At 41.5% G+C, this 18,782-nt stretch overlaps 1 protein-coding gene across 3 annotated transcripts in view; it reads left to right on the top strand.

Moving 5' to 3' along the window:
* The first annotated feature begins 11,922 nt into the window (after positions 1-11,922).
* The window catches only part of sash1a (SAM and SH3 domain containing 1a), a 163,386-nt gene continuing 156,526 nt past the window's right edge, over positions 11,923-18,782 (top strand). For 2 of the 3 annotated variants that reach the window (XM_086060757.1, XM_086060756.1), the window contains exon 1: positions 11,926-13,069. In XM_086060757.1, coding sequence (XP_085916883.1) covers positions 12,578-13,069 — 492 coding nt within the window. In that variant the 5' untranslated portion in view covers positions 11,926-12,577. Of the gene's footprint in view, positions 13,070-18,782 lie in introns of all 3 variants that reach the window. The other variant, XM_086060755.1, reaches the window with a different exon arrangement.

The following is an 18,782-nucleotide window of genomic DNA, read 5'->3' as shown; positions in this document are numbered from 1 at the left end:
AGATGAAGCCATCCATTGAACCTTGGGTTCGATATCCAATTTGCCTCACATTTTCGTTTTGTTTTTCACTTTGAGAAAGACGTGATGCAAGCCCACAAATGATGATTTAAAAAAATGTTGTTGTGCCTTTGTGGTATATTTACAATCTGTCCGCTAAGAGCCCAAACCAGCTGTTTACCATTCGTTAAGTCCAGACCTAGAGGCTACTGTGGCCAAGCCCAACAAACTTTCAACAAGACACGTCAACCCCTAGCATTCGCTTGGAATAATTTTTTAAACACTAAAATTTCAGACAGATTGAACTGAAGCTAGCATCGATGAGTAAAACTGAAACACCACATTTTTAATGCTACATTATGGTAGGGTGACCAGACGTCCATATTAGACCAGACAGTCCCGTTTTGGGCCGTGTGTATGTCAGTGACACATAACAAACCAATTAAAAATTATTTTAAATGTTAAATTCCTTCCTATTTAGTTTCACATTCAGTTTGCGTTCTCTTTCCCCTCCGTGACTGATCGCTAATTGGCATATTTTCGCCATACCGGAACGAGAACTACTTCCTGCTTCCATGTCTAAGAATCATGGAAAATCTAGTCCTACTATTACTGCTGTCGCCGGTCAGACTTAACGCGAGTTGAACTTTTCTGCCGGCATATTTCCAATGTTACAATGCGGGACCGGAGCGAGGTACACGGCACAGCCAGCTTCCAATAGATACCGGAACGGAGCAGCAAAAAAAAAAAAAAAAAAAGTAGCATGGTAAGTGCATTGTCTTATTTAGCACTGTTGAACTGTCACCAAAAAAAAGCATTTAGCATTAGCTAAATTAGTGGCAGTGAGCCATTAATACATTTGTGTCTAAATTCTTCTAAAAATAAATTCCAGTTGCACTACCTTAATCGAACACACGTGTTAGCTTAGCACAACAACAACAAAAAATCAATGTAGCACAACTTCATCACTCTCCTATAAACTCACTGTTACAGATTCCGTGTTGCAATACTGCTGGAAACCGCATTGAACTGCTGCGACACTGACGTCTGTACAGTTTAAAATACAACCGTATCTATTTTTATAAGTACTGGGAGCATAAATGAACCTTTAGAGTGAAAGTGATGACATTATTTCCTTTTATTGGGTATTACAGCATATCATTTAATCCACCGTCTTTTGTCCACCAAGCGATTTAACGAGCACTTCCCTCTCCACTGCAACATCCTCCCCATTACCGAAACCCAGTGGACCTAGCAGATAGGTCAAAATGCTCTGAGCCCTATTCATTAATATAACATGTTCACAAAACTGGGCTGGCAGCCATCATTTTCCCATCCATTTGAGACAGGATTTATTACACGGTTGCCGTGTCTAATTGCTCTTTTGTCCTCGCTTCTCCCGAGGTTCCGACACTGGGAAAAGGCTGCCGAGTGACAAATCCAGTGTGGCAGTACAGTATTAATTCTATAATTCAGTGTTTGTTGCTGTTGGCCTTGCCTCTGCCAGCTTGCCTGTTTGGCCGCGGAAGGTCCCGATGTGTTTCCTGCACCAGTCATCATCGGGAGCCACGGGGAGCTGACCTGTTAATTGTGCTTACTGCTGCAATGCTTTCTGTAGGGAATTGCTGAAAAAAACAACATTAGCTTTAAGACCCTGCTGTTGACGGCAATAAAAATACTGTAAATGTTATTCTTTCATCCTGAAATTTGATGACCCAAAAACTACGACACAAAAATAATGGTGGTATTGAACTCAACTCACTTTACCCGGGGTCCAGTTATAGTGCATGGAAATTGAACAGTCCTTGAAAGAGTCCTTTTCCCTCGAATCCTCTATCTGTCCTTTAGTTACTTTCCTCAGAACTTGATTACAAGTCCACTGCAATTAAATTTAGGTATAAAATATTGGAACACTCTCATTATCTTCCTGGGTGAGTCGTAGATCACGCGGTGGTGAGGCCTCGGGTCAATAACGCCCGTCTGAGCCCCTGCAGCCAGCCTGCGACCCCTGCTTAGATTAACGCTATAACATGTAATTAAATGCAGTTGAGGGGCTCTGCTTGGCCCCTCGTCAGCGGACACGCGAAACTAATTCACAGCTGCTTATCATTGATCTTAATCAACGTCTGTGGAGAGGGCTTGCGTTTGTATTCCGGAGTGTGGATACGATGCACAAGGATAACTTTTGCAATTATATTTTATATCGCAGATGTGAGGTTGATCAATCCGGCATCAACTAGTGTTTTTTTGTATAAAGAATATATGTATGCACAGTATATGTATTTATATTAGGGGTGTGCATCTCGATACGATTGTAGATGAATGGGGTACGATAATATGGAGGTAAATATGGTGCAAAAGTAACTTGTACCTATAAAAAAAAATGCTGTAGCAACAAATAATAATTTGTACCTGTTGAAAACATTATACATTTGTATCTGTAAAAGTCTTGATTTGTAATCTGTAAAAACAATTTTTTACCTGTAATAATAGTTTTAAAAAAATGTACCTGTAAAAAAAAAAAAAAAAAAAAGAGTTAACTTGTATCCGTGGAAATGATAACTTGATGTCAAAGAAGTCGCCACTAGGAGTCACAAGTATTTTTTCTGTTGCTGTCCAGTCACGTGACTTTTTCACCAAAAATCTCGCTAAAGATGGTGCAAAACTTGTTTTTGTACTTCAGCGAACGATGGTGGGTTGATCACGACTTTTACAGATACAAATTTACACTTTTTTTTATCTACAGGTAAAAAATGTTTATTACAGATACACATTTCCCAACTTTTATCGATACAAATGTATATATTTTTCTACAGCAACAATCTTTTTTTTCTTTCTTTTTTTTTTACAGGTACAAGTTACTTTTGCACCATATTTACCTCCATACGATATGATTCAAGGATGCAACAATCGTGTTTATGAATTTCCAAAGACCAAACAATCCAAGTTTGTAATGTTGTAAATCTTGTCATTTTGTAACGTAAAGAAACAACAAATCATCAGCAACGTCGAACCGATTTATATCTCATAAAAGATACTTTGATGCGCATCTCGATACACTGGATGCCATACGATTCAAGAATGGTATATTTTATCACGTATTCAATGCCACCCACAAGTCAAAACCGATTTTCAGATTCCAATCGGTTTTTGTTACAACCCTACTGCTCCTTCCTGATGCCTTATTTAAAATTGTGTGGTTGTGTTGATTCAACAGCATAATTGGTGGTATTAAGATATATTTGGCGCACAGCTGCCATCCTCAACGTGATGCATCCTTCCACTCACAAGTCAAATAACAATAACGGACTCCTTTGGTTGCATGACTCACGATGAACATGGCGGCAATGGCCGGCAGCCATGTGTCAAGTTTGTGTACGCATACACACACGGGGCCCAGATGCGGAAGCTCAGTGCTATCATACATATTAATTATGCAGGCTCCGGTTCACCGTGATGGCGTATTAGCGCTCTTGCCCGGGGAATTAAACGGCTGTCCTTGGAGCACGTCGGTGCCCTTTGAGCCACCAAATCTCTGCCGGCAAGTACCTCAGCTGCCGCGCTCTAAGGTCAGAGGTTAGGCGGGTCTTATTAAAGTGCAGCTGAAGGCAATAATGGGAGTCGTATTGCCGGATAATTCTCTCGTCAGGAAAGCCGAGGTTTCCACGATAACTGCTTCCCGCTACTAAGCAGCCGCTTACTGCGTTCTCAGGGTGGGAATAAGACGATTGAGGCTGCCGGTGGTTTTAACACATTTCAAACCATAGAAGTAAATTTTCTGACCACCGTCTGACCCATTTACGAAAATTACTTTATTATGTGTTTACTGAGCTGTCTCTTTGTACGCAAATCTTCTCGGTTCATTAAGCCAGTGGGCCTTGTGAGCTTTCTTTTCACAGCACAATAAATACATTCCCTTTTAACTCTTGCTTTGTCCCACGAGTGATTTTAATTAGGAATCTCTTTATTTTTCTCTCTCTCCCGCGTGTGCCCGTGTTTTATTCTTTGGGAAAGGCTTTGGCTGTGAACGCACGGTACTATTTCATAAGCGGATCGTAAACAGGAAGCAACAAGATGCTGACATTCTGTCACAGATGCAAGACAGCGAGTCTGAACTGCAAATAACGGCAATGTATTTGCAATCGGCATCCTACAAATGTTTGATATTGTAAATCCTCGCGTCATTTTGTGTTTTCAAGAACGATAAAAAACGGCAACATATTCAGTAAAACACAGCAAATTACTGTCAATAAGCAGAAACATAGATTTGGATCATTTCTAGATCGAGTAAGAACCAAACCAAAATAGGTTGTATGCGTTGTTCATAATTGCTACAATAGCTAGCGAGGTAAACAGACATCACCGTCTCTCTTTTTTGACTTGTATGCACCAATCAGACTCATTTCAACAAAATATGCATAGATTTTATTGTGAATCATCTCCTGAAAATATTTATAATCCAATGTGGTGGACGGCAATCGGCTTTCCGCTACAGCGCATCTAACTCGCCCAGAATAAAGTCAACTGAAGGAGATTTATTCTAAAGAGGATGTGTGTTTTGAAGCGCAGTCTACTTTATGTAATGTCAGATTTGATCAACAAAATTGTCACAATTTGGTCAAAACCGCAGAAAGAGATACGATTGTTTTGGGCTTGATCTCAAGTACTCTTAGAAACATAGGACTAATTTAGCTGCATTCATACCAAAACCGAAAAGGCAATCTGGAACGCATCCTTCGCTTTAGTAGTAGTTTTTTGGAACGAATCACCGTTCCAGTCAACAACATGTTGAATCACGGACCTTTTTCTTTTTTCTGTTAGCGTCTTTCTGGTAGGTGTGAAGACAACTCCAGTGGATGGCGCTTCCTGGACTGCTGGAAGTGCGACAAAATAAAAGCACATGACATAAAATTTACGACTCAAAAAAATAAAGCATGGAGGGAACAGGATATTGAGATTAAATATTCAAAAGCTTGTCAAATTAACTTCAACTTCTAAATGTACTGCCATTGACGACTATAGACGTCAAAAATTAATATGAACTATTTCATTTGTTATGAAATCCTATAATTTTTTTTACTGTACATTTATAACAGATATTAAATTATCATGCGATTAATTACAATTAAACGGCCCTTATTTTTTATATATATTTTTAATTTGGCCCGTCAGGCGATTACAATTTTTAATTGTAATTATCACATGACTTCACTAGTTAACTAACGATTAATCACAAATTTTATATCTGTTCTAAATTTACAATATTTTTTTTCTAGGTTTTCATACTCTTGTTAGCAAAAGTGGGAAAACATTTGTAAACTAATAGAAATAGTTTAAATGAATTTTTGACGTCTATAGCCGTCAATGGCAGTGAATGAGTTAATAAACAGAGTCTTTGATGAGTTTGGGATCCAATAAAATGCTCTACAAATGATGATAAGAACAGAGAAGTCACGTTTGACTGACGGTGATCCGTCCGTGACCGTCTTATCCATTCCAGACGAACGCACAGGTTGAGACGTTGGCTCCCGTTGAAACTGTTGTTTGATTGATGGCTTCGCAGCTCGCGTCACTTCAGAGCGAACGCTAACACAGACAAGAGACCTGTTGCCCGGATGATTGAATCCACGGAATGATTGGCAGGTGCCCGGGCTGTCTGTCCAAGTCCTCGCGTGAACCCTAAACCAGCACCCTCAGCCTCCCTACAGACTTGAAGCTTGTTTAGGTTGACATTAGACTGCCAGCAGAATGGCGTCTGGGCCCTGATATGTTTGCTTCACCTCTGCTCTCCAGAGATTGAAGCCCAGCCAGCCATTTGTAATTAAAAGTGCATGAAGGCGGCTCAAGTCCCCTTTTCTTTTCTCTCTGTATCAGCAGGCTGAAATGGGATCCAGCTCATCATCCTCCAGGGAGTGTTCCCAAATTTTTAACTTGCCTTTTATTGCATCTCAAGATGTTTATTTACCATTTCCTGACTCAGGTTCAAGCCAAGTTTATTCTGTCAAAGCAAGCCATGGGTATTAATCCATGGTTGCGAATGTTCCCCATCCCGAGGAAAGCGACGTTAGCCACGGAAAACAGATGAGGCCGAGTGACGTGTGCAGTCATTACGGGCAACCCTCGGTTCACTTCGGGATTGTTTCCTCTCGTCTTGGCTGTTCCTAAGAGCGGTCGACTCCAGCCAAGCCTCAAATCTGTAACAGGCACGATTTGACCAAACAAAACCGCCAGTACTTCCACCCTGATTGAATTTATGCAAACAGTGCAACAAATATTTAATTGATACTTTCTGCACTTTTTGACATGTCTTAGGCCCCGTCGACACGAAAGCCCGTTTCAATGTATCTGGACATGTTTCCTACCATTTGGGCAGTTCGTCCACACGGCGGCGCCGTTTCGGAGCTTGAAACCGATCGCTTTTGGAACCGGGCTCCAGAGTGGAAAGATTTCAAAACACGCCCCGTACGTTCCAATGTGGACACCAGATGCGGGATACTCCGTCAGCGTGGTGACATATGCTCCAATTCTCGCGTGACTGCGCGTGAACCGGCAGTCTGTCAACAATGGCGGATAGCCATGTCGTAGTCCTTTTTGCGCAACCTACTTAGCTTTTACAGCTAAATATTTTGCGTGACGTTGTTGTACTTCACCTGCCATTGTCATTTCTCCTGTGTTCGTCTCACTGATCTGTATATACTACTGGATAGCCAAGAGCCCATACACGCACCCGTGCAAGCCGTTGAAGCGACAGGGCGGCCATCTTACTCCTCCCATCTCGCGAGCAGACTACTGTATAAACGATACATACATACAGATTAGACATGTACAGCTCGTAGGCTAGTGTGTGTATATATATATATATATATATATATATATATATATATATATATATATGTATATATGTATATATATATATATAGTGATTTGTCTTCTTCACTGATTCTTCTTCTAAGCTTTCCGTTAACTCCCTATGGCTGCGCTGCAGCACCACTCCAGACTTGGCATATACATTACAGCCTTTAAACGTCCTCAGTGTCTTCTTTTGGCCACATGCATGTCTTGAAACGTTTCTGTGTGTACAAGATTCCTTTGAGAAACGAAGCCGGCTTTGCTTTCGTGCGAAAGGGCAAAACAATTGGTGGTAAAATTGGTGGTTCCCAACCTTTAGTGAGCTGAGGCTTAGCAAAAAATGGAAGTGTAACAACAACGCAATGGTTCTACCTTACTATACGCAGGGTTGGGGAATCTAGGTACGGAAAGTGAACCCTGCCACAGGTGCTTCTAATCAATAGGTGCAGACGAGCTTGTTGACCTGCCAGTTGATTAGAAGCACCTGTGGCTAAAGCCAAACTCTTTCAAGGTCTTTTCTTTCTGGACTTGGATTCCCCTGACTACAGGTCAATGGCTTAAACAGATAAAGCCACATTTGTAGTTAGAAGATAACATTCAGACCAATTACGTGAATATGGATCATTTCCAAATGATAAGTTAATCCCGGATACATATTCCAAGCAAAACTGTGACACACCGATAACATCAAATAGACGTCATTTCCAAGTTAAAATTTCTACGATCAATTAAACGATGCCTCGCTCTAAAAGTATGGTTCTGTCATGCATCACCATGTTTCGTCATTTTTGTTTACCTCGGCTTTTTATTTCTGGTGGGTTGTGTGCCAGACGCACGGATTTATATTCGCGTGTATACACACACATACTGTGGCATTTTCAGCGTACAGACAGAAAACGTAAAAATAGCGCAGAGAAATCAGGGAGTGGCAACGTAAGATGGCCGCCGCACATACATGCGATTCAGACCAATATTCCTTGCGAATAGAGCATGCGCAGAAGCCAAAGCAAAGTTCCGTTCAAAGGAGTACCCTGATATGCGTTTATGTGATCAAATATTCGTGTTCGAAAAGGGGTAACCCAAGGGTCTTTTTAAAAACCTGAATAAGAGCATATTCGGGTTTTGACTGTATGCAAACTTAGTCACTGTTCTAACTCGCAATATACCCCAAGTGGTTGCTGGTTGTCATCCAACACCTTCCTTAAATAGAAATAAATCATTTCTGTGATGAACATAATTTGACAGGAACTGTTTGAATTTCCTTGATAACCAAAACAGCGGCACCGACCAAAAATTCCAACTTGCGTACAGAATCGCGTTACATCACGCGATCCACTGACATGGCCGAACAGGGAAAAATAATGTGAAACGTAACATAAGTATAAGAAGAAGCCACTTTCCACTTGGCTGCTCAGTACAATAAGTCCATAGTAACAAACAAAAAGTCTGAATGGATTCATTATAGTTTTATATGGAATCACTAGAACAGATGAATTCTTCCACTTCCATTGTTACTGTTTTTTCTGAGTCTCCACCGTGGTCATGGGTCATATCCTGATTTGTAATTGTAACGCGATTATATCATCGCATCGATCAGCCAACCGCATGGACTCAAAAATGCAAACTGCCATTTGTGTTTTTCTCCATCCGCCAAGAGAAGAAGCTCCATTTCTATCGGGGTCTGACAGACTGCCCCCCACCTCCTCTCCCTTTGACAAAAGCCTCTGCATGGCGGTGGGCAGAAGCCATTCCCCGCTTCAAAGGCTTTTCAAATTGAGGTCTGGAAAGGTGCAATGGAGACCTGCGAAGCCAAAATTTCACTCTGCTAAAAAAATCTCCGCCCTCCAATACTAATACCCAGCTTTTCTTGCTACAGAGGCGTGCAGCCCAGACTGTATCTTGGCTGGAGGTGGAGCTGCCGCTATTGTCTGCCTGTCTCGCACCCCCTTGCAGCTCGGTCTACTCCCAACCTTTCAGTCTTTCAATCAACATTCAACGCGGCATACACTTTGCACTCTCAGATTCATTTTCACCCGCGCTAATGGTCTGCAGGAGACCGAGTTTTATTAAAAATGCCGTTGATGTAGCAGCAGTTGTTTGGCTGCCAGCGTCTTATGCCGTCACGAGGAAGAGCAAATGGGTCTGATACAAGGCGAAAGAAAACAACACAGTCAATTCTGGAGAGTAAATTGTACTCTAAACATAGTCAAATTAACACTTGGAAGAGAGTCAAATATTCAGAGTAAATTTTTACTCAAAATGGTATAGAGACTTTGCCTTTTCCATGAAAAAACACGATTAAAGATTTTTCACACAGAATTTCTAAGTAAATTTTGCAAGGAGAGATTTTGACTAAATTTGACTAGTTTATTTATTTTAAAAATAAGTTACACAAGAGTTCGAACTCATGACCAGTGTTGTGCTCGTTACTAAAAAATAGTAACTAGTTAGTTACTCCATGTTAAAAGTAACTCAATTAGTCTGATGATTATTTAAACCAAAAAGTAATGTGTTACTATTAAAAGTAACTCTTTACTGATCCTTCATGCTAACCTAAAGTAAAGCAATGAGCGTATTTTCACGTCGAAAAACTCATCTTGCGCTCGTCTCGACTCTCCATGACTGCCGAATCCGATACCCGCCCACAATGCATCTTCTTCGTTAGCACGGCAGCGGCAAACCATTGTAAACAGTAAGTAGTACAGTACACAGCAGCCATCCATTTATTATTTGATTCTGAACCGCTTATCTTCACGAGTGTCGCACAATTAAATTATTAAATTAAATAATTTATCAGGTAACTGACTAACGCACTATATTGTAACTGAGTTACTGTATTTAAAAAGGTAATGCGTTAGAGTATTAGTTATTGCACAAAGTTACTAAGTTACAGCAACGCATTACTAGTAACTAGCTACTGCCCAACACTGCTCACGACCTTCAGCTTGGGAGACTGCTACTCCACCACCTGAGCTATGCCACTCTTACTGTTTGCTTTTATCCAAATCTGTTGGAGTTGCAAAGATTATAGCTGACGAGTGATCTACTAACATAAAGCAAGAGCTACATGGTTTCCCAACCTGAAGTTGCGGGTTTGTTCCTCAACCCTTGAGTGACTTATTTTTATGTTTTATTTTCCTCTCTTCTAAGTATAAATTTTACTCTGTTTACAGTGGGCCCAAATAGAGCTCATATCATAACTCAGCGGTCAGACCCAACACATGCTAGTAGTCAGTGGAGCTCGTTTTCTTTATGTTATGCCATTGCGAGATTTATTTGTGTTATATTAAGTAACCCTAACTAATAAACAGAAGGGAAACCTGCGCTTTTTGTTCCTAAATGGCTGAACAGAAATAATGAATCACATTGAACGCTTCTGTCAAGCTCATTAATCTTTACCTAAACGAAGCTCGTTTTCAGACAGATTCTGAGTTGGCCAGCTCACTTTTCAATCTGGGCCGTTTTGAAGTCTGGTCAGACGTCGTATGCTGGGAACAAAGAGCCACAGGCGGCAGCTCCCGACCTGGTCTTACGACATTGGATGGATTTCTGGCACACAGGAAATTCAGCTAAATGCAGACTTTCCAAACGAGGAACCATTTTTCATCACTGCACTTAACTCTGCCACACTCACATTTAAACCACTAGAGTTCCTCATTGTCTGCCGTGAGTGCACACACGTCACACAGAAAAAGATGGTATAGCAAGGAGGGTCAGAAAAAAATAAAATAAATCTGACTTGACAACCAGTGTGCAGCGCAGTTTTGGGCTGGTGAGGCTGCTTTAGAGTGCCTCGTTGTCAGCCATAAGTGCATGCACATCACGCAGGGAGGGAAGAGCAAGCAGGGGGGCATTTTTATTATTATTATTATTTTTTTAATTGCAACTTGACATCCAGCATGTGGATAGTGGCTTCCTGCTGGTTTGGCCGCTTTAGAGTGCCTCATTGTCACGGCGTGTAAAAGCCCCGTGATAACGCAGTGGCTTTGAGCGGTTACATTTTCAAACATGTAGTTATGTTTAGAAATAAGAAAGATGCTAGACGCTGTCTGATTCATTTTACAAATCGTAGTAGTGTTTTTTGATTGACGGTTGAGCAATTAATTCCAGTAAATGCAGTGGAAAAATATTAAAATTTCCTTAAAACATTTAACATACCCAACTCGGATGATGTTTCTGACATTTTTCCTGTTTGATATTCTACCCCGCAAGTCTGGGAGTAGCATGTTTGTTCTCCGTCATGTTCTTTAACTCTCATCCAGCCAAGAGCTGAGACAGTCGCTGTTGCATCAAACCGATCCCTAACAAGCTGTCAGCTCATATTTCATAAAGCATGCATCAGCACTCGCCAACTTGGCGTCCGTTTGGACAGATTGGACAGTTCCTTGTTCAAACATCACACACTTTTTGGACCGTGTTCGTATTAATGAAGATATTGCTGAGCGCTGCCGCAGTATGCCAAGAAATGTGAACTCGTGCTCTCAGATATTTAAGTCTATATTTGCGATATTTATAGACTCCACAGGCACTATTTGGCAAAACAATAACTGTGGACTGAAGACTTTGTTCAACAATGAACAGTGATACAGACTCACTGTTAACCTTTTTATTGTCAAAAATACTACCTGGTAATATTTAACATGATCCAGTTCTGAGTATGCTGAATGGATTCTTCATTGTAACATTCAATGCATGACTCAAAATTACAAACTAAATAATTTTATAGTTTGTGACTTTTGTGTTTTTGTGTTTCTATACAATGCAGTGCTATTTTCTTTAGTTTTACAAACGTGGGGGAGTGGAATGGACTAATAGCCTTTCAATTCACTTAATTGAGGAAAGTGGATTACGAGCTCGGTCACTGAACGAATTAAACTCAAGGTAATTAAGGTACCAGTGTGCAGTAGCAATTTAAAACTTCCCATAATGATGCCCCTTTTTAATACATCTGTAGAGTGCAATTCCTCTTGTCGCCGTGTGGGGGAAGCGCTGAGGTGATTAACACACGAGCGTGTGGAAATGTTTGAATGAGTGAGTGAGTGAGTGTGTGAGCGTGGATATGAGAGGGCGAGAGAGAGACGGAGACAAAAATCACAGCACAATGCACCGAGGCCTAAAGATGAACATTTAGCATTCAAATCTCCAGTAAGCAGCTCCCGCGGAACTTTACACAAGTTGTGTGAACGTGTCACAATCCGCGTGTGCGTTTCTTAGAAGGGGGGCGTGGACGTCGGAGGAGCTGCATCGTGCATGTTCCCCCTTGGCTGCAGTTTCAGCGTGGCGTGTGTGAGTGCGCGCCGGAGGAGCACGCGTGGACCGCGGCTGCTTTTGTCGGAGTCGCTCGCTACAAATCCACGTTTGGCATCTATTCCGGAGTGTTGGCTTTTCTAGTTTCGCGAGTATTTGAAACGCTTGTTCTGGAAATACCCCCCCCCCCCCCTCCTCCCTTTTTTGGGGGGAGCATTGAGGACGGCTGTTTGGATTCTAAAGTAAGGATCTATCTAGTGTCAACATTGGCAGGTGTTGCGTTCACACGCACTTTCACCAACTCGCCCTGGGCGGACTACAACGCCTCTTCTCTCTTTTTTTTCTCTCGGATATGTGCGCACTCGTATCACTTGTAGTGTTTTAATTGACTAACGAGGAGAGATTTCATGATGCGTTCAAGACGCCGGGTAGGAAAGTGAGCGCCACTTTTTACGTCTTGCCTGAAGGCAACAACCCAAAAACCATGACAAGCAACGGACCTGTCATCGTCTACGAGTGGCTCAAGACTCTGCAGTTGGCCCAGTACGTGGAAGCCTTCGTAGATAATGGCTACGACGACCTGGAGGTGTGCAAGCAGATCGGCGACCCGGACCTGGACGCCATTGGGGTGTACGTCGCGCACCACCGCCACCGGATCCACGACGCGGTGCGGCGTCTCAAGGAGGAAGCGAGGGACGCGGCGAGCGGGCTCTACTTCACCCTGGAGCCCATGCCGCCCTCCGCGGATGTCTACACCGGCCACATGGTGGACCAGTACGAGTCCAAGATGCGCGCGTCCAAGTCGTGGACCGAACCGGCGCGCGGCGTGGGTTACTTGGGCGCGCACAGGAACCTGACCCTGGGCAACAGCAGGAGGGAGGTGGTCATCTACCCCAAGCTCAAACTCAAGATCACGATCCGGGATAAACTCATCAGGGACGGCATCAATCTGGCAAGGGCGCCCTACTCCAATAAGGTAGGAGGGACTAGGACCCACGCAGGGGGGGGGGGCACAAACACATCTTCAACACTATGACGTCACAATTACAGAACCCATCCATTGGAAAAAATGCAAACACAAAGCAAAAACACAACATCAGAAGATATAACTCAGAATAAATTTTATAATGTAGAAAAAATATATATATATATAAAAATGTTTTACCAAAATGATGGGGAAAAAAATGCTGATTCAGAGGGCAAGCGTTTAGTCTGATTGGTTAAAGAAATACTCCCATTAGTACAGTATAAATTTGGGCCAGCACTAATCATTCCCGTAGGCAGTTTAGATTGACATGGCAACACATAGAGGCTGAAATCTGATTGGACAAAATAACTGAACATGCACATATACTGTACTGAAACTAGTGCAGCCAAGATATACAAAATGATGAGAATCAACTGCGGGGAATAAATAAATACAACTTCATGTAACAAATATCAGAATTTGTCAATGTTTCTGACAATATTTAGGCCAGCATAGAAGGCCAATCTTTATTATGCTTTAAAATAAAAATATAAACAAATAAATCAAATAAATAGCTAAGTTTACTCCGTGCATCCCAAGAACACCGACTCATAAAAGTGCCGTCTTTTCGGCTGATACTTGCTTCTTGGCTCTGAAAACAGCCCAACATTCTGCCCTCAACATCAAATACACATAAGTTAAGGTAAATGTCAGCGTGTTGAAGTGTCGCCACACTTCGCGCCAACGTGACCGGCGAGTGGCTGTCATTGTGACTGATGGGAAAGCAGTTGGTGCAGATCAATAAGGACACCGAGGATCTCCCAAGGAGCTTTCATCATGACTGAGATTTCCTATGAGATGTAAGTGGGTGGGGCAAGAATATGCCGTTTTATTATTAATCCGCTTCCGACCACTCCTGTCCCTATTGCGAACTCTTCTTATCATTTGTATTATAGGGAATGCCTTTTTCTCGATACTCCTCCATTTGAGTGCGGCAACAAAGGAATGCTTTAAATTACTTCCTAATTGCTAATGTTCCATTTCACATCGTAACCGCAGAGCCCATGGCTGTGTTGACCACATTGCGACCCTAAATATTAAACAGATTTAACATTTTCGATTGACGGCTCCAAGCATTTCGACGGCATGCTTCGTAAATGACAAGCGGCCAGTTATGAGCTCAAGTGTCTGAACAAAGCCGCTAGCATTTACTGACAAAGATGCCTTTTATTTCTACGTCTACAGGCTACAGTGGCCTTCTCTTGGCCGTGCTTTAAAAGTGGTTGATTCACAACCGAACTTGACACGCAATCTGTGCAACGAGACCCCGGCTCAAAGCAAGGTCAGAGCATAGCTGCATGAGGCCTTAGCGCTTTTTAAAAAAGCTAAAATGTGGAATCCTTTGGAATTTTTCAAAAGAAATCATCGACCACGTGGTGCCAATGTTGCTCGTGGGCTAACATGGAGCTATTTTGCTCAGTTAGTGTCTTAGTTAGTCAGTCAGGCCTTGTTGCGTCTTGTTTTCCGGTCAGTTCACACATCTCTAAGAAAAATGCCCAGAGATTGTTTTTAAAAGTCGCTGTGTTCTTAAGACTGCCTTGGAGAAGTGCTTTTTTTGTGTGTGGTATGGTTCTGAAGCTGCTGCCCACTTCAGCGCTTTTTGATGAAGTTCTTTGCTGCGGCTGACTGAGCCCGAAGTCTTGTCGGCGCACAAAGTCTGGCGGCTGTCGCTTTGTCAACCCGAAGTCGCCCAAATGACATTCCAACCTCGCGTTACCTGGGTTTCCCTCTTCCTGTATTTCCTATCTGTCATTCATCAGCTTTCTCCGCTCCCGCCTCAGCCACGCCACTCAAAGTTTAGACTCTCGTTCGACTTCTGTGGTTGCCACTCCTCTTCCTGTTGAGTGACAACAATGTCTTGATGCCATCCGAGACTGCCAGGAGGAAGCTTGTTATGGTTGTTAGTTTGCAGGATGAGAACAAACTTTGTTGAGAGTTATACGTAGGACATGGGTAGTTCTTTTCCAGGAACTAACAGCATATTTCACTTATCGATGGATAATGCATGAATTTTAGGATACTTTCGCACATTGTTAAAAAAATGTATTTGTGTTTGTACAGCCAGTACCATGTTACAGAATAAGAGCAAAAATGTGCCTTAATCAAATAATTAATCAGTAAATCAGTTGTTTGTTCCGCTTCCTACTTGTAGTTGCGTCACAATGATGTCATTAAGAGTCAAACCTGATTGATTCCTTTGCAGTTGGGTCAAGGTTCACTGTAAAAGAAAAAAAAAAGAGTGATATTTACTTGAAAAAACTTGTGTTCCAACACTGTAAGAAAAAAATGAAAAAACTTGAGAAAAAAACCCAACTAGTAAAGTTTTTTCACACAGAAATTCCAAGTAAATTTTACAAGGAGAGTTTTAAGTAGCTTTTACCAGTTTATTAATTATCTTTTTGCAATAATGTGTTCTATGCAGCCCCACTAGTCTAAATATGGTATTCTGGTTGATATTGTGTTGGTGGAATGAGTTGAGCAGCAAGATCCAGCCGTTTTTATCCATATCAGGGGGCAGCCATTTTGCCACTTGCTGTCGGCGGAAGATGACATCGCAGTTGCTCAGGGCTCAGGCAGTGACCAATCACAGCTCACCTGTTTTCTGAAGCTGAGCTGTGATTGGTGGTTGCCTGAGCCCAGAGCAACAGTGATGTCCTATGCAGCCGACAGCAAGTGGCAAAATGGCCGCCCCCTGATATGGACAAAAACAGCAGAATTTTGCTTCATAACTCATATTCCACAAATGTAATATTAATCAGAGTGTCATGTTTAGACTAGTGAAATCACACATTATTGTCAAGAAATGTTTAAGGTTGATTTACTCTTAAAAAAAAAAAAAAAAAAAGTTACACAAGCGTTGAGGAACTAACCCACAACCTTCAGGTTGAGAGACAGCCAGTCTACCACCTGAGCCATGCTATTCCTACAATGTGTTAGTATATTGATATTGATGTGACCAGTTTTGGTCTCATTTTGGACACACCGGCAATGCAGTATAGTGGTAAACAGCAAGAGTGTCATGGCTCAGGTGGTAGACTGGCTGTCTCCCAAGCTGAAGGTCATGAGTTTGGTCCTCAATACTTGAGTAACTTTTTTTTTTTTAATAAACTGGTAAAATGTACTCAAAACTCTTCTTGTAAAATTTACTTCGAATTTCTGAGTTTATAAAAACTTAACTCGTTTTTTTCATTTTATTCTTACAGTGTTGGAACACACTAACAAAACCAGTTTATTGAGACTACGAAAGCAATCTCGATGACAAAATGATGTAAAACTGTCCGGAAAAGAGCGGTATAGTGGCAGAGGTATTTGAGTCGACTCAACTCAATCAACCCCGATTTGCCAATGTCAGCTTCTCAAGGGGACGCCACCTTGGATTCAAATGTGCATGCTTCATACATTTCTGCCACTTTGGATAAATGAATCCTACAGAGATTCAGGATTTGTGTGAGGGATTATCTGTCAAACCAAGGCCGAAACAAACAACTCCCATTTTGTTTTTCAGTTGAGGGCAGCATTCATTTACAGCCAAAGCTTCGGCACCACTGGGCCCCTGGGGATGTCAAGGTTTTCTGTCAGTAGATTTGAATTGGCTCCAGCCCAGTGCTTTTTCTCCCCCAAGTCTGAAAGATAAAGCCGTGACCAGCCGATGGCGCTCTGACCAACTGGCCTGTGATTGGTCTCGTGATAAGATGAGATGCCACCTCCTCTATCCTTTTCACAGAGGAGAGGGCAATTACAGGACACACAATGTCAGTCACAAGGGACGCCCATTGTATACCACAACCGCATCCCAACGTCTTCTTTACTTCTAATGCGACTCGTCTTTGTCATGCAAAAAAACAGAAGGAAAAAAAAACAGATACTCGCCATTGGTGCCTTGTGAGACAAGCCATTACCAAACAATTCACCGGCAGAGCTCAGCTGGGTAAAATAAGTACCCATGATCCTTATCAAGGCCGCGGAGAGCACTTGTCTGCGAGCGAGGATGATTTCTTCCGGCGTAAATAAACACTTGTACGTTTCTAAATCTGTCATTCGAGAACAATATCGGCACACGAGGCTGACTGAAGTCGCAGGCGTGTTTGAAAAGCATTCTTGTATTTTACAACCAAAGAAAGCCAAACCACACACGGAAAACTCAACCTTATGTTTACACGTGACTAGCATATGTCTTGCTTATGGTTAGCTCAAATGTAGCAGTGTTTACTAAACACCAGTCACAGAAGAGCCACTTTACAATCTTTTGTAGGGAAAGACCGATTATCAGCTGGGCCAATTATCAGTTATCTGCCTTTTTACGAATCAGAAGGCCGCTAAAGCTGGTATCGCACTGAGCGGTGAATGCTTGCGAACGTTGCACATTTTGCATTTTCATCAGGATTTGTAAGATGTTCACAGACAGTTTTTACCTGTCGCAAAGACATTTTGAACATGTTCAGACCATTTTTTTGCTGTCTGTGAAGGCCTTTTAAAACCTTTTACTAAGCCTGATGAAAACCCTGTATTAGCTACATTAGCATGCATTTGTCGCTTAGTGAAAGTTAGGTAACGTTTCAGTTACTTATTTATTAAAATTTCCATTTTATTTGAGAAAAGATGGGAACTCCCTACACTTTTATTAAAAAAAATATATATTAAATTTAAGAAATTATGTTGACATTTTGGCAAACTTTATTTACAGTAGAAAAGTTGAGGGAATTATTTACTTGCCTGCTTTTAAATTTAGCTTAAAACATGCTGATGACCCTGGAAACTCCCTGCAATTTTTGTTACAATTTTTAAACGCAGCTGTCTCTTCCTATGTTTAAAATTAAAAGAAAAACCTTCAAAGTGTTGAAAATTTGATACTTAACTCATTCACTCCCAGCCATTTTCACTGAAGTAACCCCCTTTGCTCTCGGCTGGTTTATTGGGTTTTGACTGATTTTGCAAGGCCCACGGAATATTGTATCTCTTGCTATAAAAACATAGAACCTACCAAAAGAAAGATTACTTTGATCAGGATTTTTTTTTCTATGTCTTTCCGTTTTGCAGCAATTTGCATTGGAATATAGCTAAGTTTCATCTTCATTCTCAAATCTGTTTACAGCACTGGGGAAAATAGCTTTTTTGCAACATGGACCTGGTTGATCTCGTACACTCTGCTGCCACATGCTGGCTGTTTTATTTTTTATAGTAACTACCATTGCTTCAAGCATTCTCTTCAGTTCAGAGGCTGCATCAAAGCCTTCTGTATGCTCTAGCATAAAAAACAAACATAAAAACGTATAAATACGTCTTTGGGAGTGTGGCAATATTTAAAATAGAACGTATTTATACGTTTTGGGGAGCAAACAAGTTAAATGCATTTCAACATAGATAATTTTTTTAAATTTTGACTCCAATATTTTCTCTTTTTTTTTTTTTTACCGAGAATGAATATTGGCTTGATATATCAGTTATCGGCCTCCTTGACTTACTAATAATCGGTATCTGTATCGGCCATGAAAAAAACATATGGGTTTATCACTAAGCTTTTGTTCACAAATACATGGTCAGTTCTGTTTTCGAGTGAGCGCCCTGTCAATAACCAACCAATCGTAAAACTTAACAAAAGCATCACACTGAGTCATCCACATAACTGCCGATTATCACAAATGATCAAAACACTGAAACTCTT

This window comes from Leptonotus elevatus, chromosome 18 (assembly GCF_054856555.1).
Source record: "Leptonotus elevatus isolate MCC_2025b chromosome 18, RoL_Lele_1.0, whole genome shotgun sequence".
NCBI classification, from domain to species: Eukaryota; Metazoa; Chordata; class Actinopteri; order Syngnathiformes; family Syngnathidae; genus Leptonotus; species Leptonotus elevatus.
Note: the sequence above shows the minus strand (reverse complement) of the source record. Positions and strands in the feature narration are given on the sequence as shown.